The following is a 24737-nucleotide window of genomic DNA, read 5'->3' on the forward strand; positions in this document are numbered from 1 at the left end:
ACTACCCTTCAACCGAGACCCAAGCAACCACGAATCACTTTCCATCTCGATGGATTGGATTTGCCTATTCTTGACATTTTATATAAGTGGATGAGACAATATATGGTCTTTTGTGACTGTCTTCTTTCACTTAACAATGTTTTCAAAGTTCGTTAGTATTTTTTTTTTTTTTTTTTTTTTTTTTTTTTTTTTTTTTTTTTTTTTTTTGAGACGGAGTCTCGCTCTGTCGCCCGGGCTGGAGTGCAGTGGCCGGATCTCAGCTCACTGCGAGCTCCGCCTTCCGGGTTTACGCCATTCTCCTGCCTCAGCCTCCCGAGTAGCTGGGACTACAGGCGCCCGCCACCTCGCCCGGCTAGCTTTTTGTATTTTTTTTTAGTAGAGACAGGGTTTCACCGTGTTAGCCAGGATGGTCTCGATCTCCTGACCTCGTGATCCGCCCGTCTCGGCCTCCCAAAGTGCTGGGATTACAGGCTTGAGCCACCGCGCCCGGCCCAAAGTTCGTTAGTATTGCAGCCTGTATCGGTACTTCGTTCCTTTTTACTGCCAAACAGTATTCCATCGTATGAATATACCAGTTTTGTTTATCTAGTCATCTGTTGAGGGACATCTGAGTTGTCTCCATGTTTTTACAACTACGAAAAATGCTTCTGTGAGTATTTGTGTACAAGCTTTTGTGTGGACTTGCTAGGTCATACCTGTAACTCTATGTTGAACCTTTTGAAGAACTGCCAATCTGTTTTTCTGTGTGGCTGAACCACCTTACAATTTTACCAGAATGTATGAGGGTTCCAATTTCTCTATAACATCACTTGTTATTTTCCTTTTTAAAAAAATTGTAGCCATCCTAGTGGGTGTGAAGTTGTATGTCAATGTAGTTTTGATTTGCGCTTTCCTAATATCTGATGATGTTCAGCTTCTTTTTAGGTACTTGTGGACCATTCATATTATATCTTCTATGGAGAAATATCTATTTAGACCCTTTGCTGACTTTTTTTTTCTTTTTTCTTTTTTTTGTGACAGAGTCTCGTTCTGTCACCCAGGCTGGAGTGCAGTGGTGCAATATCAGCTTACTGCAACCTCCACCGCCCAGGTTCAACAGATTCTCTCACCTCAGCCTCCTGAGTAGCTGGGACTACAAGTCTGCACCACCACGCCTGATTAATTTTTGTATTTTTAGTAGAGACGGGTTTCACCATGTTGGCCAGACTGGTCTTGAACTCCTAACCTCAAGTGATCCGCCCGCCTCGGCCTCCCAAACTGCTGGGATTACAGGCGTGAGCTACCGTGCCCAGCCTTTACTGACTTTTTAACTGGGCTCTTGTCTTTTATAAAATTTGCAACTTCATGTTGCAATTTTATTCCTAGTGTTGGAGGTGGGCTCAGTGGGAGGTATTCGGGTCATGGGTAGGGGAATCTCCAGGAATACATTAATGCCTTCCGGTGGGGAGGAAGACTGAGTTGGTTCCTGCTCTATCAGTTCCAGAGAGAGCCGGTTGTTAAAAAGAGCCTGGCCCCTCCCCTCTCTCTCTTGCTCCCTCTCTCGCCCTGTGATCTTTGCACACGTGGGCTCCTTTCACCTTCCGCCATGAATGCAAGCAGTCTGAGGCTCTCACCAGATGCCCAGTCTTCCAGCCAGCAGAGTCATGAGCCACATAAACCTCTTTTCTTTATAAATTATCCAGCCTCAGGTATTCCTTTATAGCAACAGTAAACAGTCAAAACCAGATCTTATCAGATATATGATATTTGCAAATATTTTATCTCATTCTGTGGGTTGTCTTTTCACTTTCTAGATGGTATCATTTGCAGCAAAAGTGTTTAATACTAATGAGGTCCAATTTATTTTTTCTTTGGTCACTTTTGCTTTTGGTGTTATATCTAAAAAGCCTCCGCCTACCTCAAGGTTATGAAGATTGCATGTATGTTTTCTTCTAAGAGTTTCATGGTTTTAGCTCTTATATGCAGCTCTATGATCCATTTTGAGATGATTTTTATGAATGATGGAAATAAGGTTTCAACTTCCGTCTTTTGCGTGTGGCTATCTAGTTGTTTCAACACCATTTATCAAAGGCTGTTCTTTAACTTGGCGCCCCCATTGATAATCAATTCACTGTAAAGTTAAGGGTTTATTTCTCAACTCCCTATTCTATTTTATTTTTTCTTTGAGATGGAGTCTTGCTCTATGGCCCAGGCTGGAGTGCAGTGGCACAATCTTGACTCACTGCAACCTCAGCCCCCTGGCTTCAAGCAATTGTCTCGCCTCAGTCTCCCAAATAGCTGGGCAGGCGCCACCACAACCGGCTAATTTTTTGTATTTTCAATAGAGATGGGATTTCACCATGTTGGCCAGGCTGGTCTTGAACTCCTGACCTCAGGTGATCCACTTGCTTTGGCCTCCCAAAGTGCTGAGATTACAGGTGTGAGCCACCATGCCCTGCCTGGACTCTCTCTTTTATTCCATCAATGTATATACCTGTCCTCATTCTTTTTCAAGACTGTTCTGGCTAGTCTATGGTCCCTAGAATTTCCAGATGAATTTTAGGATCAGCTTTCTAATTTCTGCACAAAATAAAAGGTGAAGCAGCTGGGATTTTGACAGGGATTGCATCAAATCTGTAGGTCAATTTGGGATCTCTTACCATTTTAATAATATTAGCTCTTTCAACCCATAAATGGATATCTTTCCATTTATAGGTTTTCCTTAATTTCTTTCAGAGACATTTCATAGTTTTCAGTATACAAGTCTTACACCGTTTTTGTTAAATTCATTCATAAGTATTTTATTCTTTTGATGTCATGTAAATAGAATTGTTCTCTTCATTTTCAGATTCTTCATAGCAAGTCTGTCAAACTACAATTGATGTTTATATGATGATCTTATATGCTTGGACCTTGCAGAACTTGTTTATTAGTTCTGATAGTTTTTGAGTGGGTTCTTTAGGAATTTCTACATGTAAGATAATGTCATCTGAAAATAGAAATGGTTTTACCTGCTCTTGTAACTAAAGTTCTCTTGGAACACAGTGACATCCACTCACATATGGTCTATGGCTGTCTTCAAGTCAAAGGCCAAGGGAAGCAGTTGTGTTCCCGTAACTAAGCCGGGTCTGGCTGCATTTTCTCGAGGCCTAATAATGAGAAGCAGACAAACTAGTAAAGAAGGGAATTGGCCGGACGCGGTGGCTCACGCCTGTAATCCCAGCACTTTGGGAGGCCGAGGCGGGCAGATCACGAGGTCAGGAGATCGAGACCATCCTGGCTAACACGGTGAAACCCCGTCTCTACTAAAAATACAAAAAAAAAAAAAAAAAAAAAAGAAGCCGGGCGTGGTGGCGGGTGCCTGTAGTCCCAGCTACTTGGGAGGCTGAGGCAGGAGAATGGCATAAACCCTGGAGGCGGAGCTTGTAGTGAGCCGAGATCAGGTCACTGCACTCCAGCCTGGGTGACAGAATGAGACTCCATCTCAAAAAAAAAAAAAAGAAAGGGAATTTATTGCTGTAACCGGATACAGGGAGAAGGCCAGAGATAATTCCACCAGACCAACTCGAAGTGTTACAATTTTCTTAGTGCTTATATAGGTTGGGGTTATGTGCCTATGTGCAGTACAGCATTTGTCTAAGTCTATTGGTAACTAAATTTGTTTCAACTAGAAGGTCAGAGGCAAAAAAATGCTTGCGGGAGACAGGCCCTCGGGGGTGGAGGTCTTTGATTTCATAAGAGCCTGATAGATTTTTCTAAGATATGTGTAACACACCAACTTACTGTGACCTGGGAAAGGCTGCTGAGGATGTCTTCAACAAAGGATATGGCTTTGGCATGGTGAAGATAGACCTGAAAACCAAGTCTTGTAGTGGAGTGGAATTTTCTACTTCTGGTCACGCTTACACTGATACAGGGAAAGCATTAGGCAACCTAGAAACCGAATGTAAGGTCTGTAACTATGGACTTACCTTCACCCAAAAATGGAACACAGACAATACTCTTGGGACAGAAATCTCTGGAGAATAAGTTGGCTGAAGGGTTGAAACTGAGTCTTGATACCATATTGGTACCGAACACAGGAAAGAAGAGTGGGAAATTGAAGGCCTCCTATAAATGGGATTGTTTTAGTGTTGGCAGTGACGTTGATAAAGATTTTTCTGGACCAACCATCTATGGCTGGGCTGTGTTGGTCTTTGAAGGGTGGCTTGTCGGCTGTCAGATGAGTTTTGACACAGCCAAATCCAAATTGTCACAGAATAATTTCGCCCTGGGTTACGAGGCTGCAGACTTCCAGCTGCACACACATGTGAAGGATGGCACTGAATCTGGAGGTTCTATCTACCAGAAGGTTAATGAGATTGAAATGCCAATAAACCTTGCTTGGACGGCTGGAAGTAACAACACCCGTTTTGGCATTGCTGCTAAGTACAAGCTGGACTGTAGAACTTCTCTCTCTGCTAAAGCAAATAATGCCAGCCTGATTGGACTGGGTTCTACTCAGACCCTTCGACCCGGAGTCAAGTTGATCCTTTATCAGCTTTAATCAATGGAAAGAACTTCAATGCAGGAGGTCACAAGGATGGCTTGGGATTTGAACTGGAAGTGTAATGTGGTTTGAGGAAAGCATCAGATTTGTCCCTGGAAGTGAAGAGAAATGAACCCACCATGTTTTGGCCTTACAATTCTTCTGTGAAATTTCAAAAGTGTGAACTTTTTATTCTTCAAAAAAAATCGTAATCCTCCCAACACTGAAGTCTAGGAGTTACGCGTCCCTCCTGAGGGGAGGTGCTGGAAGGCACTGTGGTGTTTGTGCCTCGTTTCGGTTCGGTTCCGCAGTGTTATTAAATGTGTTCCTTGGCGACAGTGTAGTGTCGTGTCAGAGGAGACGATCTGACCCTCCAGTTTGTACTTGTGTCCTGCATGCTCACACCATTTTTTTCATGACTTTGTAATATATTGGTCTCTGTGCTATTGTGGAATCTTTGATTTTGCATCAGAGTAAAATAAAATAAACCGATCACATTTGGAACATTAAAAAAAAAATGCTTGCTAAGTCTGATTAAGCTGTGTGGGCCCCAGTACCTTCCAGGCCTGTCTCCTGTAGTACCAGAGTGATTATTTCTATCTTCTATTCTTTACAGCTTGGTCCGGAGAGCTGCCTTAGACTCTCCAATGAATCTATTGAAACAGTTGCCTCTGTTACCTTGACTCGTCTCAGATTTTGTTGACCTGAGGCAGGTCCTGGCACTAGGAATGTTAGACTCTATTATTTTGACTTGCTCCAGGTTAGGGAGAAGTCCATGCAAGGCTTCTATTGACCATATGTTTTCTTTCTTGCTTTGATGTCTGAGCACCAATTTCCCTAGGTTTAACTATTTGCTCAGTGTTAAGGCACTGTGGAAATTTGTGTAACTGGGGTGCTGTGCAGGCCTGTCGACTGTCATGCAGGCCCATCTGTGTGATTGTCAGGGAAAACTGGCCTGCCACAGTTGTGACAGACCAAATGGCTTCGAAAAAGCCAAAACTATTTACCAGCTGGTCCTTTGCAGAAAGTGTGCTGACCCTTGTTCTGCGGGAGTGTCTTTTCTGTTTTTCACTGCCTCTAATTAATTTCTTAATTTTGAAATAATGTATTTTATGTTCTCAAGATTTTGTTTTGTTTTGTTTTCCAATTGCTCTTATGCAAGATCTTCTTGACTCTCCTGAGAAGGTCTCTACGATTCCCTCCTTTAGATATGCCACATTCTGACTGCTCAGCCTGGCGGAGACCAGTGGGGAGGCTGCAGCCTTTAAACTTCCCAACATCCCTGAAATGTCTGCTCACATTCAGAGGCCTGGGCCTTCCAGCCTCATTGCGCATGAAGTACCGGTGGCTCCCACAAAGGCCTGGCTGCCAGAGTCCCCCCGGTAATTGTGAGACAGCATGCAGGAGAAAGTGACCCGGAAGTTTCTTCCCCAAAGCTGATGGGGAACGGGTCCCCAGGTTGGGAGCTGATGACTAGCTGGGAGCGAGGAGAGATTCTGGCTTTCCCAGGTGTGAGTTGGGTGGGGCTTCCATTCCCGGTGGCCTTAGGGCTTCTGGGAAGGGCAGGGGCTCCAGGGAGACCCTTAGGCTCTCCAGGATGGCTGGCTGGTTGTCTCAGGCATGTACTTGGCTTAGTTTTCTTAATTCAATTAAGTGGGGACATTAAGTTCCCATAAACTGGGAACACTCAGACTTGGTTCCAGAACAGCAGGCCTGCTCCCGCCCAGTCCTATGAGACAGCCAGGTGGGAGGGGCACCCTTGAGAAATTCCAGCTAGCCTGCCCACTGAGGTGGAGCCTCGGGAAGTTCACAAGGTTTGCAGCAGGGAGGAGCCTGGCCCCTCCTCTTCCTGCGTGGAACCTGGGATTCCAACTGCCTGGTGGGAAGCAGTCTAGCGGAGGGATTCTGGCCTTGCGAGAGGAAAACCAGAAAATGGGGCTCTTGAACCCCCGTGCTCACCCGCTCCCGCCCTGTGGAGTGTACTTTTGTTCTCAATAAATCTCTATTTTTGTTGCTTCATTCTTTCCTTGCTTTCTTTGTGCGTTTTGTCCAGTTCTTTGTTCAAGAGGCCACGAACCTGGACACCCTCCGCCGGTAATACGAGGGCCTCCTTCTCTCCTTGCGAACACTGGCACTAAGAAGTTGCCCTCCACAAGACAGGTAGCAAAGATTTTCCCCCAGCCCCATCTGGCCATGCTTCTTATTGATGGGTCCAGATCTCTAAGTCACCCCAGCAGAAGGCTGGAGTGCTCCCTGGTATGACCACAGGGCCTTCATTCCAGAATCACCCCTCCTGCTTTCAAAGCCAGTAAAACAGGATCTTAGGGAAAGTCACTTTTGAGTGGAGGAGCCTGAGAGAGGTGAAGTGAAAATAAACTCCAGGGTGGGCGTGGTGGCGCACACCTGTAATCCCAGCACTGTGGGAGGCCAAGGTGGATGGATCACCTGAGGTCAGGAGTTCAAGATCAGCCTGGCCAAAATGGCGAACCCCCATTTCTACTAAAGACAAAAAAATAAGCTGGGTGAGTGTGGTGGCGCACACCTTTAGTCCCAGCTGCTCGGGAGGCTGAGGCACCAGAATTGCTAGAACCAAAACCAAAAAAGCTCCAGCTGTGAACCACAGACCATCTTCACGGTGTGGAGGCCAAGATGGACCAGAAGTAAGTTCTCTTTCCTGCCAGATAGAACACAAGCAGGAGCTGTGGTTTCCAAAAATGCCCGCACACACAGGCTAGTGGTCCCTGACCCTCCCAGGGCACTGCTTGGGTTGGAATGGTGGCGCTCACGCAGGATTCCTTCAATTCTGCACTGTCACAAGCCCACAGGGCTGGAGAGGCTGGCAGTACAAAGAGGAATGAGACTCTCCTGCTGGTCTCATGAAGTTCACAGCCTAGTGGGGGGGCCTGCAAGTAAGAAGATATTTCTAATGCAGGAGGGCAGGAGTGTGACCCCGAAACAGTGTAGAGGAGCCTGCATCCTGTGGTGAGGGAGGGTGGTGCTGAGATGTCGGGGGGAGACCCAACACATAGCGGTATTGAAGACGATTTGCCAGGCAGGCTAAGGCAGCGGGCAGTGCAGAAGAGGAGGCAGACATACGCTGAGGCGCTGGAGGCACATTACATGAATGGATGAATGAAGGAAAACTAGCCGTGCTGTGTTTAAGGAAAACAACTGCTGGTAATAACTGAGTAAGGTAATGAGATTAATAGTGTGAATGAAAAAGGGGTGCAGGGTCACAGGTGGCCCCCCAAACCCCTGAGACATCTGTGGTTGTCTAAGCATGCTTTACTTTGGATTCTGGCATGCATTTATAATTCACTTATGCTGGTTAATATGAACCAGACATGGTCTTATTGGTGAATCATCAAAAGCAACTGTGTTTCTTTCCATTATTTGTGGTGAGTTTCCTTTTGGCAAACACTAAGCAATGGAGAAAATGGTCCACTGCTCCTCAGCAGTGACCCCAGGGCTGGAAACTTCAAGAACTGGGAAGGCAGTCCAGGGCCTTAGAGTCTGCAGAAATATATGCTCATCTGGCTCTTATTCCAGTCGTCTGTGTGACCTCGTGGGGCCTCAGTTTCATCACTCTCTGAACAAGTAGGTTGGATGAGATGGCCTTTGAAGACTTTCTAGCTCTGTTATCTGTGGCTCTGTGGCTATCCTGAACCCCACAAACAGCCAAAATCATCTTTCCTGCCTCCCTTACGAATGGGAATTCCAGCCCAGGAGTGCTTGGAGGCATGGGTCATCAGCCTGACTGAGTGTCCTGCACCCACACACATCAGATGTCATGAAATCACTGACTCTGGCAAGGAATCTTTCCAAATCCTAGGATGGGTGACCTCCAGAAATAAGTCATTTGGGGGAGCCACGTGTCCAAATGTTAATTTTCTTTTAATCAGAAGAATGGAAAACAAGAATTCATGTACTTTTAAGGAATAAAGCCTTTGTTCAGAAAATGCAAAACATGCCAAATAGACTGTGGTTTCAAATTACGTTTCATTAAGGAAGAGGGGAGGGGAGGCGAGGGGGAGGGCACTGAAGAAGGGCAGAAAAGGCCTTTCTCGGATCTACTTTGTGTGGTCATCAGCATCTCATCTGAGCCTCAGCAGCACCTGCCAGATGGGCTTTAGGATTCCCACCTGCCAGAGCAGGAATGGAGGTCAGAGAGGTGTGAGCCGGAGGATTAACACAAGGAGCCTCTGACTCCCCAAGCATCCCGGGGTCTGTTAGGCAAAGACCAGTGCCCACTCAGGTGGAAGCAGGGCACAGGATAGGATGTGAGTGGTCCCAATCTGTCCTCTCAGCCCTTCCTGCAGCTCATGAAGCCCTCTGATGAACAAACATCAGATGCAAGAAACAACCTCTCCAGGAACAAGATGGTAACAACTTGTCAGACTTCAAGGCAGCAGGGAAAATACCTGATCTGGAGATCAGAGTGGGCCACATGCTGAAAGAACATCAATAAACCAGGCTGTGAACAAGCAGGCCTGTATCCCAAGGTCTCAGCGCAGGACTTTGATAGGCAGCGACCAGGTGTTAACCTTGCCTTTCCATAGCACAGCTGGAATGTCTCCAGGTGACCTGAGGCTTGTCCGTTTTAGTAATTTTTAGGATGCAACAAGGCTCTCCTGTAGCAAAGAGACCACTCTGGAACTTGTGAAGAGAAGGACAAATGAGGTTATGACAGGGTAACACCCTCAGGGGCTGCTACCAGGGCTGTAGGAGATCATGCTACCCTTTCAGTTTTGACAATCTGGGCTTAAACACAGGAAGGAAAGCAGAGATGCTACAACCAACCTCTAGGGAACTCTGATGACCTGCACACGGTGAGGGAGGTACAGGGAGACAGGGAGAGAGATAAGCACATAGAGACCCAAACTGCAACCTGTGACACTGATGTTCAACCCCAGAAAACTAGAATGCATGGGCACTGGGATTAAGAGTCAGAAAAATACTGCTTGAGACTTGGCTCCACCGTTTACTATATCTTGGAAAAAACCACAGCCTCTCCTGAATCCTGGAGAGGAGGAAAATAGCGACCCTTCATTGCCCTCCTAACTGCTAGACACTGACAAATGCCTTAAATGCTCTTGTTCAGATCATTTTTTAAAAGGTAGCTGTTAACGTTCTATAACACAGGGGGGAGGCAATAGTGCCCATACTGGTAATGCATGAGGAACTTTGTCTTCCTTTTTTTTGAGACAGAGTCTCACTCTGTCTCCCAGGCTGGAGTGCAAGATCTCGGCTCACTGCAACCCCTGCCTCCCGGGTTCAAGCGATTCTCCTTCTGCAGCCTCCCAAGCAGCTGCGATTACAGGTGAGCACCACCATGCCCGGCTAATTTTTTGTATTTAGTAAAGACAGGGTTTTACCATGTTGGTCAGGCTGGTTTCGAACTTCTGACCTCAGGTGATCCACCCGCCTCAGCCTCCCAAAGTGCTGGGATTACAGGCGTGAGGCACTGCGCTGGGCCGGAACTGTGTCTTCTTACACACAAGGAGTGAGACCCTGGAGGATTTGGGGCTTCCAGCCAGCAGTGAGGATCACTAACCTTTAGGAAAGATGGGAATTTAAAAACCAGAGATGGCCGGGCGCGGTGGCTCAAGCCTGTAATCCCAGCACTTTGGGAGGCCGAGACGGGCGGATCACGAGGTCAGGAGATCGAGACCATCCTGGCTAACATGGTGAAACCCCGTCTCTACTAAAAAAATACACAAAAAACTAGCCGGGCGAGGTGGCGGGTGCCTGTAGTCCCAGCTACTCGGGAGGCTGAGGCAGGAGAATGGCGTAAACCCGGGAGGCGGAGCTTGCAGTGAGCTGAGATCCGGCCACTGCACTCCAGCCCGGGTGACAGAGCGAGACTCCGTCTCAAAAAAAAAAAAAAAAAAAAAAAAAAAAAAAAAAAAACCAGAGATAACCTGGAGGAACTACTTGACGCTGTGTACGGTAAATGTGATTTTTCACAGGCTGTGGTTTTGGGGCGCCCTGTGGGCTCTTGTGGAGCTGGGGGAGATACTTCCAATACTGATATCGCCCCAAAGCTGCAACTCGCCGTCCCTGCCAGGGCTCCTTATGTACAAAGAGAGGGAATCAGTCGTCAGTGACCTCGACGCCCCTCGGATCAGGGATGCTCCGAGTCCGAGGGAGCAGGATGCTCAGCAGGGCCGGGTGATGGGAATCATGGGGCCATCGAGCACTGACCCTGGCTTCCCCAGTGGCCTCTGTGAGCTGTGGGGTCAGGCGGGGACTGGAGGACCGTCCGCGCGGGTAAGGAGCGCACGGCGCCACGTGCCCGGCCGGCGCCCCGCCCCCACCGCGGCCACGCCCCTCGCGCGCCCTCAAAAAATCACGCCCCTCAGCCACGCCCCTCGCGTCCGCCCCGCCCCTCGCAGCCTCAAGCTCCGCGCTCCCGGAGGCGCGGACGGTGGGGCCCCGCGCCTTTTGTGTCGGGCTTTGACCGCCGCGCGCGCTCATTCACCTCAGCGGCCGCGGGCGGTGGGGCGCACGCGCGCGCAGTCGCCTCGGCGGGCGGTGGGGCACACAGCAACGCGCGTATCCTAGCTCTCGGCTGCTGGGCTGAGACTAGCCCGCACGCCCGCCCGCCTCTCCCTCGAGGACTCGGAGCCGCCTGCGCGCTCGCCAGGGGCCGCCGCCCCGAGTCTCAGGCGGACGCGCACGCGCTCCCGCCGCCCGGACCCCAGCCGGCTCGCCCCCTCCCACTCCCCCTTCCCCGGCGGCGGCCCCCAGGCACGCGCCCGCGCACACGCCGGCCCGGGCACGCGCCCGCCAAGATGGCAGGGGCCGGGGCCCAGCTGTCAGTCGCCGCCGCCGCGGCCCTTCCCCGCAGCTAGCGGCCCCGACGCCCGCCAGGAGAAGATGAGCCCCCGCTGCCCCCCGCAGCCCAGTCAGACGCGGAGCCGCCGCGCCCGGGGCCGGCTCCCCCGCTAGCGCCCGCGCCTAGCGCCCCGCCGCCGCCGCCGCCGGGTCGCCCCTGGTCCGGCGCGCCCGTCCCCGGCAGCGACAATGAGGTGAGTCGGGGCCGGCGCCTCGTGGGAGGCGGCAGCGGCGAGCGTCGGAGGGGCTGGGCTGGGGGCCCGCGGTGCCCCCGAGGGCGGGAGGGGGTGGATCCAGCGGCCTGGGGGCGTCCGGAGGACCGCGGGGGCTCTGCAGAGATTCGGGGGCATTCAGAGCGCGGGAATGGCTTCGCGAGAGTCGTGGGGGCGTCTGGAGAGCCGGGAGGGTCTGCGGGGCTTGTTGGGGGTGGTGTTCTGCATGGGGCAGGCGGCGCTAGCCTTGGTTGCTTGTGGGGTCCTCTTAGGCTCCGGGGGGCCTGCGGCGGCCTAGGAGGCAGACCCCCGCGGGCAGGTGTGGCCGCGTCGCGACCGCGCGAGGACCGAAGTTGGCGGAAGCCCCCGTTCGGTGCCTTCCAGTCCGGAGGAGGCTGTCCTGAAGCCCCGAGGCCTTGCCGAAGCCTCCCCTTGCCAGCGCCCAGAGCCGCGTTTGGGCTTTTACAGGGATAGTTACCCCTTGGCTTGGAGCCGGTCACCCGCTTCGTCTCCCAATTCTCAACCCCCCTTTTTTTTCTTCTTGCACGCCAGTAAAGTGCAAGACCCCCAAATGTACCACTCACTGATGTATCACCCAGCTGGGGAGCCTGCTGGTTATCAGGCCAAGAAATAAAACCTTGCTTCTCCCAGAAGCCCGGTGCCCTTTCCTAGTCCCTAAACCCTCCCTTCCTCTCCAGACCCTGTCGTGACTTTTTTGGGGTAATCACTTTTTTTTTCCCATTTTTGATTTTACTTTCTAAACACGTATCTCGTAAAAACTGTAGTTTGTAACTATAGTTTCCTTTTGTCTGTTTTGTATTATTTATGTCAATGAAATAATACAGTATTCCTTTGTGTCTTGTGTTTTTCAAGATGTTTTCGAGATCCATCCATTCCGTTGTAATCGTTATTTGTTCATTTTTGTTGGTCTATAGTATTCTGTTGTAAGAATATACCACAGTGTACGCATTCTACTGTTACTAGACATTTTAGTTGTTTCTAGCTTTGTCGGCTATTAATAATGCTGTTATGGATATTGTTTGTCTCTCCTGGTGCATTCATTTCTATTGGGTATATATCTAATAGAATTTTTAGGTCAAAAGTTACGCATATCTTTAGCATTAGCAGTAAACACCAAGTTGCCAAAGTGGTTCTACGAGTTGACATTCTAACCAAAAAGTGTGTGAGAGTTCTTGGTGCTTCACATCCTTGTCAACACTTGGTATTGTCAGTCTTAAATTTTAACCATTCTGGTGATTATGAAATGATATCCCATTGTGTTTTTAATCTGCAGTTTCCTGTTGACTGATGAGGCTGAACATCTTTTCATTTTTATTTAGTGTATTTTCTGGAGTGCCTGTTCACATATCTTGCCCACATTTCTTTTGGGTTTTTGTTTGTTTGTTTTGTTTTGTTTTGAGATGGAGTCTCGCTCTGTCACCCACGCTGGACTGCAGTGGTGCGATCTCGGCTCACTGCAACCTCTGCCTCCTGGGTTCAAGCGATTCTGCTGTCTCAGCTTCACAAGTAACTGGAATTACAGGTGCCTACCCCCACACCTGGCTGATTTTTGTATTTTTAGTAGAGACGGGGTTTCACCATGTTGGCCAGGCTGGTCTCGAACTCCTGATCTTAGGTGATCAACCCGCCTTGGCCTCCCAAAGTGCTGGGATTACAGGCGTGAGCCACCACACCCGACCTCTTTTGGCGTTTACGTGTCAAGAAAATAATTTCCTGTAAAATATTAGAAAGCTTACATGTGTTTTCCCTTTTACATATATGGTTCACCTGGAATTCATTTTTGTGTAACATAATGTGGTTATGTTAAATTTTATTTTTACTTAATACCATTTTTTTTAGCACCATTTATTAAAAAGATAATCTTTTGCCCATAACTCTGTTGTACCACCTTTGTCATCTTCCAGTTTTCCCTTTGGAGTCATTTTCTTTCTGCCCGAAGAATACTCTTTAGTATTCTTCAGTGCAGGTCTGGCAACAAATTCTTAGTGTTTGTCTAAAAACATCATTATTTAATCTTCACTGTTTTCTTTATTTAAGTTTTATTAAGATATAATTCACATGCCTTGAAATTTACCCATTTAAAGCCTATTGTTGGCCGGGCACGGTGGCTCACGCCTGTAATCAATCCCAGCACTTTGGGAGGCCGAGGCGGGTGGATTACGAAGTCAGGAGATCAAGACCATGCTGGCTAACACGGTGAAACCACCCCTCTACTAAAAATACAAAAAATTAGCTGGGTGTGGTGGCAGGCACCTGTAGTCCCAGCTACTCTGGAGGCTGAGGCAGGAGAATGGCGTGAACCCGGGAGGCAGAGCTGGCCGTGAGCTGAGATCATGCTACTGCACTCCAGCCTGGGTGACAGAGCGAGACTCCGTCTCAATAAATAAATAAATAAATAAATAAATAAATAAAATAAAGCCTATGGTTTAGTGGTTTTTAGAATATTCAGTTATGCAACCATTACCACATCTAATTTTAGAACTTTTTTTCCATTTGTGAAGTGTCTTTTTATTGGTTATAGAACTCTTGGTTTGCCGTTGTTTTCTTTTAGCATTTTAAAAAGTTAATTCACTTTATTTTTCTTGTATAAAAATCCTTAATTGTATAATAGCCAGAGCCGGAGCCTGGGTTCTGGGTTCTCTGCAGTAGAGACTCTGGTCAGTGAATTCCTAGTTTCCTAATAGGTAGACTTGGTGAATACGGTCTCCTTCCAGAGGTTGGGGGTCAGATAGCTGTGAAGTCTTACAGATGACATTAACAGTGGCCTTGGTGAAGTTGCCCAGGGTGGCAGTGCAGCCTCTGACTGAGGTGTGGCAGTCCTTAATGCCAGCCATCATCGGCAGCTTTTTGGGCACAGAGATCAAGATGAAACCATTGTCTCTGGGTGGAGATGAGGTGTACCAGCACAGAGCTGCAGTGGTCTGTCACCTTGCAAGAAATGCTGTGGGGCTTGCCAGTGTTGTCTCCTGAGATGCCTCTCTGCACGGGGACAGTGGAGAGCTTGGCAAAGATGATGACTCCTTGGATGGTAGTAGCTACCGACTTGGAGCATTTAACACCCATACCAACATGGCAATTTTAGTCCCCAATGGCAACAAGTGCCTTGAACGTGGACCACTGGCCAGTGCAAGTCTGCATTTTTACTGGCATAATCTTAAACTCATCTTTGAGGGATGCCCCCAGGAAAAAGGCAATGATCTCAGCCTCCTTGATGGGCAGGGAGAAGAGATAGAGCTTCAGGGACTTGATCTTCATGTCCTTGACTATGCTGCCCAGTTTGATGATGGGGAGCTACTCCTTGGCCTTGGCCTTGCCACCACCAGCTCCATGGCCGCAGCCTTCACCCTGGATGCCACTGCTGTGGCCTCCCATTTTTGGGGCCTCTAGGCCCTGCCACTGCACTGGTCTCATTTGCCATTTGGTGTTTTCTTGGAGAACTCTTTTAGCATTTTAAAGCTATTTCATTATCTATGACTTAGTTTCTGTTGAGAAGTCACTTGTCAGTCTGTTGTTCCTTTGAAAGTAGTCTTTTTCGCTGGCTGTTTTTAAAGTTCTCTCTGTCTTTGGTTTTCAGCAATTTTTCTTTACTGTCCCTAGTATGGATTTCTTTTTATTTATAATTAGAGTTTTTAGGGATTCTTGAATTTGTGGCTTCATGTCTTCCATTGGTTTTGGAAATCATCAGCCGTTAGTACTTCAGTTATTTCTTTTTTTTTTTTTTTTTTTTTTTGAGACGGAGTCTCGCTCTGTCGCCCGGCTGGACTGCAGTGGCCGGATCTCAGCTCACTGCAAGCTCTGCCTCCCGGGTTTACGCCATTCTCCTGCCTCAGCCTCCCGAGTAGCTGGGACTACAGGCGCCAGCCACCTTGCCCGGCTAGCTTTTTGTATTTTTTAGTAGAGACGGGGTTTCACCGTGTTAGCCAGGATAGTCTCGAACTCCTGACCTCGTGATCCGCCCGTCTCGGCCTCCCAAAGTGCTGGGATTACAGGCTTGAGCCACCGCGCCCGGCCTCAGTTATTTCTTCTGCCACATTTTCTCTTACCTTTCCTTCTAGGGCTACAATGATATATGTGAGACCATCGGTTCCCAACTTTTTTGGCACCAGGGACTGGTTTTATGAAAGAAAATTTTTCCATGGGAGGTTAGGGGGTGGTTTCGGGATAAAACTGTTCCACCTCAGATCATCAGGCGTTAGCTTCTCATAAGGAGTGCACAACCTAGATCCTTGCATGCACGGTTCACAGTAGGGTTCATGCTTCTATGAGAATGTAATGCTGCAGCTCATCTGACAGGAGGCAGATTGCAGGCGGTAATGCTTGCTCATCTGCCACTCACCTCCTGCTGTGCGGCCTGGTTCCTGACAGGCCACGGACTGATACTAGTTTATGGCCAGGGGTTGGGGACCCCCATGTTAGTCCATTTCACTATATCTTCTATGTCTCTTAACTGTTTCTCTGCGTTTTACATGTTTCTCTGTTCTTTATTCTGGTTATCTCCTTCTCACTAACTGTCTCTCTCCATGCCCCCTCCTCTGCTGTATATAATCTGCTATTTAAACCATCCATTGAGTTTTTAATTTCAGGGTTTTAAAATATTGTTTTTAAATTTCTTTTTTGTTTTTTATTTTTATTATTTTTCAGAGTCTGAATATTCCTTTGCTCAGGCTAGAGTGCAGTGGCTCAGTCATGACTCTCTACAGCCTTAAACTCCCACCTTTGCCTCCCAAGTAGCAGCTACTACAGGCACACACCCCCATGCCCAGCTTTTATTTATTTATTTATTTATTTAAGTGACAGGGTCTTGCTGTGTTGCCCAGGCTGGTCTCAAACTCTTGGCCTCCAGTGATACTCCTGCCTCAGCCTCCTAAAGTGCTAGGATTACAGGCATGAGCCATTGTGCCCAACTGATTTTTATATTTCTGTTTCTTTCTGTTTTATAGTTCTAAGCTATCTGCCAAAATTATCAATCTTGTCTTTTATCTCTTTTAACATAGTAAGTGTAATTATCTTAAAGTCCGTGTTCAATTATGGCAATATCTGTTAGTTGTTTCCGGTGTCTGTTTCTGTTGATTTTCATTCATATTGTCTTGTCTCCTTATGTGCCTAGTGTTTTTTTTAAATGTGTGGTAAACATCATATTGGCAGAATTATTTGTAGGAATAATTTGAGACCTAAGATGATGCTTTTCTTCCAGAGATAATTCACATTTGCTGTTGTCAGGCACATGGGAGCACTTACAAGCTGGGATGTCTTCAGTACAGTTTCAGGAATTGAAATATCTCTAAGCTGAGCTGCAGTTCTTGTGAAGACAAACCTGTTCTGTTCACTTTTCTTCATAATGTTTTCTTCTTCGCCAGCACCTTTACTCTCCACCCCAACACCAAACTTTTAGCATTCCCTTCAGAATTGATAAACACCCTTCAGGAAAATTAGCCTCAAACACTGAGCTCACCTTCTCAGGCTCTGACTTGCTTTCTTCCCCCATGCCTCCAGGCAGGTATTTCTTACATTTTTCCCAGCTTTTCTAGTTCTTTTTAGGTAGAGGATTGTTCTGATTTCCTTAGTCCACAGTTACTAGCAGTAAAAGTCCCTGATTTTTGCATTTTTAGGAACAGTTTGAGTCAATATTCAATTGTGGAGATTCATGCTACCAGATTATGGAAGCTGTAGAGGACAGTGACACCTGTTTTCTTGTGTTCTGTCCTAATTGTATTAGATTATCTCTGCCAGTTTGTGAAATGCTTTTGGAATCAAGATAACTTTAAGAATAAATCTTTAGCTCCCCTTAGTACATAATTAATTGAAAAAATAGCAGTTTAGCTCAGGTCATTACTATAAAGCAAAATATTTGGGGGGGCAGGTACTTTTATCTCCTTTCCATGGTTCCTTTCTCCTGTCTTGATTTCCTTATTTATTTGATAAAAATTATGCTTTAACCAGTCCTGAATAGAAATGTATTTTTTATTTTTATTATTATTATTTTTTTAGACTGAGTCTCACTCTGTTGCCTGGGCTGGAGCACAGTGGTGCAATCTCAGCTCACTGCAACCTCCATCTCCTGGGTTCAAGTGATTCTCCTGCCTCAGCCTCCTGAGTAGCTGGGATTACAGGCACCCACCATTACACTCAGCTAATATTTTGTATTTTTAGTAGAGACGGGGTTTCCCTATGTTGACCAGGCTGGTCTCAAACTCCTGACCTCGTGATTCACCCACCTCGGCCTCCCAAAATGCTGGGATTATAGGCGTGAGCCACCGCGCCCAGCCAGAACGTTTAATTTTTGAGTCAACAATAGCATAAGAGCATTCTCAGATCTCATTCTTTGGGATCTGAAAAAGTCCCAAAGACTTTTTGGCCAGGCACGGTAGCTCATGCCTGTAATCCCAGCGCTTTGGGAGGCCGAGGCAGGCAGATCACCTGAGGTCAGGAGTTCAAGACCAGCCTCTCCAACATGGTGAAACCCTCATCTCTACTAAAAATACAATAGTTAGCCAGGCGTGGTAGTGGGCGCCTGTAATCCCAGCTGCTTGGAGGCTGACGCAGCAGAATCACTTGAACCTGGAAGGCAGAGGTTACAGTAGGCTGAGATCTTGCCATTGCACTCCAGCTTGGGTGATGGCAAGACTCTGTCTCAAAAAAAAAAAAGTCGTGGATGTAGAAATAAAAGTTCTTAGTGGTTTTTCCAGAATGAAGAACCATTTTTTCTTTTCTTTTTTTAAAGTCAATCTTTTTTTACACAGATTTTTTAAATTGCTATAGTTTAACATGGTTCTCTATTGCAGACTGCTTATAGTTAAATACCTGTACATGTATATTTACCTGTACCTGAAGTACTTGGCTTTAGTACATGGATTTAAATGATTCCAGGGGGACTGTTCATTACCTTTGTTGTCAATTGATTTGATTTGATTATTTGTAAGCAATTTGTTTTACCTATGATAACACTTTCCTTTTTGTTCAGTCCTAGATTTTTAAAATGAAAGTAGCATATTATTTCTCTTGGTATATACTCTCATGAGAGTATATAGATATGACCTATTGCTAAAAGTCTAAAATGTAACATCCAAACTGTGTTCCTTTTGGAGCATCTCAGGAAGCCGTATGCTGGAGATGCATTCTAACAAGTGAGCTAAACACTCGAGGCACATGTCCACTTATTTTAGTGAAAAAGTACTATTGAATCAACATTCAGATAATGAAGTCTAAGTCTGAATTTTTCTTTATTTTCTAGACGACTGCCTGAATTCTTGTTTCTCTTTTTTATTGAATCAACATTCAGATAATGAAGTCTAAGTCTGAATTTTTCTTTATTTTCTAGACGACTGCCTGAATTCTTGTTTCTCTTTTTCTAACAGACTCTATTATGTATTTTCATATTTTCATTGAGAAATCATTTTTTGAAGGCTTACTGTTGTCTGGTACTGGATTAGATGGGGTAAGGAGGTGGAAAGAACTAGACACTCCCATCCCCCACTCTCACCACCCATCCACAAATAATCCCCATACCTAAAAGATTTACAGAAAATTACTAGGTCTTTCTGCAGTTGAAAACAAACAAATAAAAAAAAACTCCCACATATACACAATATGCAATCTATTTCTACTTATATATTCGAGTCATTTATCGATCAGGAACATTCTCTTCTGTGAACATTTTCCCTATCTGCTTTTTATCTTGTAAAGATTTAGATACAGAAGTTAAAAAAATTTTAGGTCATTAAGTTTTGTTCTTGATGATTTTTCCATATTTCTGACATTTAGGATATTGTTCTTCTAGAATTTTAATTATTAAACTTTTTTTTTTTTCAGTTATACATGAAGTTGGCCCTCTATATCTGTCGATTCTGCATCTGTAGGTTGAACCAACCTTGGATGGACTTTTTTTTTTAAAAAAAAGGATGGTTGTATCTATACTGAACATGTACTGACATTTTTTCTTATTATCCCCTAAATAATATAGTATAACAACTATTTATATAGCATTTCCATTGTATTAGGTGTTACAAGTAATCTAGAGATGATTTAAGGTATATGAGAAGATATACCTGAGCTATAGGCAAATATGACTCCATTTTACATAAGGGATTTGAGCATCTGCAAACTTTGGTATCTGAGATGGGTCCTAGAACCAGACTCCTGTGGATACTGAGTATGACTGTATAACAGTTTTAAAAATTCATTCTTCAGATGGTCTGAAATATGAGGTAGAGACTGAAATTACATTTTTCTCAAAATTGCTGGTCGGATACTTGATCATATCAGTAGTTTATATGATAGAGATAACAGCAACATTTTCTGGGTTGGACGGCCGTGCAGGCATCTGGATCCCAGCATCCCGAGGCGTGTGGTTGTAGTTGGTAATGCCTGCATGAGTGAGAATCACCTCTAATTCTCAGAAAGCTTACCTGCCTCCCCCAGGGCCAGCATTGTATATGTGAGGCGTGGCCAGTCCAGCCTGTCAGCAGGTCTGGTTATGAGCCAAGAACCGCTTCATCTGGGCCAACGGCACTTGATTGATATTGGAGTTATTGAGATTATTGATATTGATACAGAACGCAGTGTGACTGCAGAATACAGTATAAAATAAACAGGTACAAACACAGTCCTCATTTCTCACCTTTAGCCTGTACTAGCTATCACAGTTGGGTCCACATATATTTCTGAACCCAGTGCTGCAAATTGTGGGTGAGGGCATTTCTTAAGGTGGCTTTTGTAAGGGCTGTAGGGATTCTGTGTGTTATCTTTCCAGGCTCTCTTGTTCTGTCTGCCTGTTTTTAGGCCTGTGCCGTTACCATACTTACCTTGTGGATAGTGATTATAATTTGAGCAGCATCATTGTTTGATGAGTGTTTTGAATTTTGCTGGTTTGGTGATTTTGTTTGTATTTAATTTATACATTTGTTTTTTGCTTATCTAGTTATATAAGCATAAGACATTTAAACTTAGTTTTATAGTTGTGTATATAAGCTGGGTGTGGTGTCACATGCCTGTAATCCCAGCTACTCGGAGGCTGAGCAGGAGGATGGCTTGAGGCCAAAAGTTTGAGACCAGCGGTGTGGGGGGGTGTGGGGAGGTAGGCAACATAGTGAGATCCTATCTCAAAAAAAAAAAAAAAGTGCAGGCATCTGTTTTTTAGGCTTTTGGCTAGCACTTCTGTTGATTAAGAAAAATAATAGGCCAGGCATGGTGGCTCACACCTGTAATCCCAGCACTTTGGGAGGTCGAGGTGGCGGATGGATCACCTGAGGTCAGGACTTCGAGACCAGCCTGGCCAACATGGTGAAACCCCGTCTCTACTAAAAATACGAACATTAGCCAGGTGTGGTGGTGTGTGCCTGTAATCCCAGCTGCTTGGGAGGCTGAGGCACTAGAATCGCTTGAACCCGGGAGGCGGAGGTTGCAGTGAGCTGAGATCATGTCATTGCACTCCGGCCTGGGCAACAGAGTGAAACTCTGTCTCAAAAATAAAATTAAAAAAAAGAAAAATAATAATTATATATATAAGCCAAATAAATAGAAATTAAGTCATATTGTTTCACATACAGATTTTTCCCCTTTAAAGAGAATATGTGAACTGCCCATGTTTGAGGAGCCTTGCAGTAGACTCACCCTGGAGATACAGTGGGTGCACAATAAAGCCGTAAAACAAATATTGTAAGAAAGCAAGTCATAGGAATTGTTTTGTTTCCAAGTGCATATAAAAGTTATGTTTACACTATACCATAGTCTGTTAGGTGTGCAGTATCACTGTGTCTAGAAAATGTACATACCTTCATTAGAAAACACCTTATTGCTTAAAAATGCTAGCAAAGTGAGCATAGGGTATTGGAAAAAATGATGCCAATAGATTGCTCAGTGCAGTTGCTACAAACCTTCAATTGGTAAAGCAATACCTGTGAAGCTCAATAAAGTGAAGCCCAATGAAACGAGGTCTGTCTGGATAAGCTTGATGAAGGGACTCGAGTTGCCAAATGAATATATCACAAATGCTATAGTAAGAGTGGTGCTAACTCAGGGGAAAGCACTTCCAGCTGATGTCAGAGTGAGGGTGAGAAGAGTGGCCGGTCCCTTCATGAAACAGTTAACTGGAGTTTGAAAATAGAACAGTATAGTATAAAGAAGACAGTACAAATCAGCATACATCTGCTCTTTACAGATAACCACATAGAACAGTATAGTATAAAGAAGACAGTACAAATCAGCATAGATCCTGCTCTTTACAGATAACCACATCAAACTTGTGGTGTAGTTCCTTTATCATTCCCAGGTATAAGTGAAACGTTTTTACAAAATTGAAAGTGTACTGTTTATTTCTATTGGGCATTGTACATTTAATATATGTGCACTCCACCCTTACTAAATATTCTTTGAAAACAGTTAAAATAGCTGAATAATAGTCTATCAGATGGTATGCTATATATTTTAATGGTATTTTGGGGACCAAAGGGTATAAACATTTTAAAGGCTATCAATATGTACTATCAGAATGTTAGTTTTAAAGGAGAGAGAAAGAGATAAAGTTAATTAATAGAAGTTTAATCCTTGAGGTTTAACTTGGAGGTTCTCCCAAAAACAAAGCAAGCACCAAAGGAAGGACTTTGGAAAGGAATCAGAAGAGAAGTAAATGGAGTTAAGAGGGAGAGGGGGGAAAAGTTACTTACTTTGAAATGGTGTAGTTCTGCCTACTCACCAGTGGAGGGAGCCCTGTTCCCAGTTCCTCTGTAAGCGATTCATACGAAGATGTATTGTCTTTGTCTCTAGGGCTGCGTGAAAGACATCTACTCTTCAGTTTGCAGTTAATGTAGGTATGTAAAGGGACTTCTTAAAAAGAATTTGAGTTAGATTTAAAATGTTTTAGTTTAATTTAACCCCCGTATACTAAGCAGCCTGGATTTTAGAGTCAGACCTGGATTCTGCCCCAGAGGTACTGCTTATCAGCTAACTGACTTTTAGCAATTTACTTAACCTTTATGAGTCTTCATTTTTCTCAACTATAAATTAGGACGGTTCACTTTCTTCAGAGGGTTTTGTGAGGATCAAATGAGAATACATGAAAAGTTCTTAGCTTATGATATTCAATAAAGGTTAGTTATCTGCCCTACTCCACCCCACCCCAGCCTCACCACTCTGTATTTATTTTCTAGGGTTTATCTTCCATGAGGGTATGGGACAATTCTGGTTTCAAATATTCTGCCCTTTTATCAGATGACTATATAACTTACCTTCATATATGATAAATTTTGGTTTAGAAACTGCAGTTGCTATTGATGCATCAACTTCTAAGAAAGATCCAGGGATATTCTCTGTGAAACATGAAATAGACAAAATAAAGATAAAACAGGAGACATAATATTTGGGGTAGAGGAGATAGTTGTACCAGAAAACTTAGATTAAGAAAACTTCAGTCGAGCACACTTAGCTGTGAAATTCATGGAAGTCATGGCAAAAAGGGAAACATAAGCCACTGTGTGCCTCTCCTTGGGTAATAAAGGAGAGATGTGCCATTTTATAGCTCTAAAGGTGTGTTTTCTATGGATCTTAAAGAGGCAGTGGACCTTACAAGAGCTTGGTGTTGGCAGCCGCTTACACGCTTCTCCAGTCCTTTTCCCATGTGATGTATTTGTCCTGGGCCTCTTCTTTAAAAGATTCCAGCACTCTCAGCCATTCTCTGGGTCCTGCCTGCTGCTCTGCTGCTCTGCTGCTTTTGTGGAGCTGTGTTTATTGCACTGATCTTCCTTCTCCCTTCTCTCTCAAAGAATTCTTAAATAAGAAAAGGTCTGATGAACTAAATCATGCAAGTTGATCTCAGTCTAGCGGCTTCCTTTTCCTCTTTACCTTGCTAACTTCTTAGCCTTCAGATCTTAGTTGAAACATCACTTCCTCAGGGAGGCAGCCTTTGATCCTTAGCCTAGCTGAGGGTCCTTTCCTGTTAATTACCTTTGTGATATCCCGTATTTCCTCTTCTGTAACTGTTTATATGTAATTACTTAAAATTTCTCTGATCTACTGAAGGCTTTATAAAGGCAGAGATTATGCTTGTTTTGATCTCTGCTAGAACCCCAGAGCCTAGCACTGGTACTTGGCACTTGGTAGATGTTTAATAAAACATTGACACTGCCACCTATACCTAAGATGGATAGTTGATTGTGGCATTCCTCCCAGTTTGGCATGGATCCTTCTAAGGACAGCATTTCAGGTAGCCTCCCCCAAACAGTAGAAGCTAACATCCAAGCGAAAGCTATTTTATTATGTGCTTAATGACTTAATGCATTACTGGGGTGACAGTGATTTAGTCTATTGTGTCCTTACTGCTGCCATAAGTCATGATTTGTTTGGTGATGTGTGGATGGGTATTTTTTTCTGTGATTTCTTTGTAAGGACATTATCCACTGTAACCCTTAGTATCCCAGATATTTCTCGAACTTGAATATGCATAGGAATCACTTGGGGGCATGTGTACGTATGTATGTGTCTTTCCAAAATGGAGACCCCATCCCCATCCCCAGGGATGAATGAATGCTTTTCTTTCTTTCTTTTTTAAATTAATAGACTTTGTATTTTAGAACAGTTTTAGATTTATAGAAAAATTGAGAAGGTAGTACAGAGTTCCTGTACACCTCCTGCACACATGTAGTTTCTCCTGTTATTAACATCTTATATTAGTATGATACATTATTACTGATAAGTTGTTGTTATTATTTGAGACGGAGTTTTGCTCTGGTTGCCCAGGCTGGAGTGCAGTGGTGCGATCTTGGCTCACTGCAACCTCCACCTCCCAGTTTAAAGCGATTCTCCTGCCTCAGCCTCCCGAGTAGCTGGGATTACAGGTGTGCGTCACCACACCCAGCTGATTTTTTTGTATTTTTAGTAGAGACTGAATTTCACCATATTGGCCAGGTTGGTCTCGAACTCCTGACCTCAGGTGATCCACCCGCCTGGGCCTCTGAAAGTGCTGGGATTACAGGCATGAGTCACTGTGCCCAGCTGACATTATTAATTAAAGTCCAGCATTTATTCAAGTTTCCTTTGTTTCTACCCAATATCCCTTTTCTGTTCCAGGATCCCATTCAAGACATTAGTTTGTATATAACAATGTTAAGTTGTTATATCTCTTTATGCTCCTCTTGGTGGTGATGGTTTCTCAGACTTAACTCATTTAA

At 45.1% G+C, this 24737-nt stretch overlaps 1 protein-coding gene and 1 pseudogene across 2 annotated transcripts in view; both read left to right on the top strand.

Annotated features, from left to right (window-relative positions):
* The first annotated feature begins 3741 nt into the window (after positions 1-3741).
* Positions 3742-11361, top strand: LOC104654460 (annotated as a pseudogene).
* EVL (Enah/Vasp-like) overlaps positions 10912-24737 on the top strand; it is a 183055-nt gene continuing 169229 nt past the window's right edge. The window contains exon 1 of one of the 2 annotated variants that reach the window (XM_030931636.1): positions 10912-11538. In XM_030931636.1, coding sequence (XP_030787496.1) covers positions 11534-11538 — 5 coding nt within the window. In that variant the 5' untranslated portion in view covers positions 10912-11533. The remainder of the gene's footprint in view (positions 11539-24737) is intronic. The other variant, XM_030931634.1, reaches the window with a different exon arrangement.

This window comes from Rhinopithecus roxellana, chromosome 5, assembly GCF_007565055.1.
Source record: "Rhinopithecus roxellana isolate Shanxi Qingling chromosome 5, ASM756505v1, whole genome shotgun sequence".
Lineage (NCBI taxonomy): Eukaryota > Metazoa > Chordata > Mammalia > Primates > Cercopithecidae > Rhinopithecus > Rhinopithecus roxellana.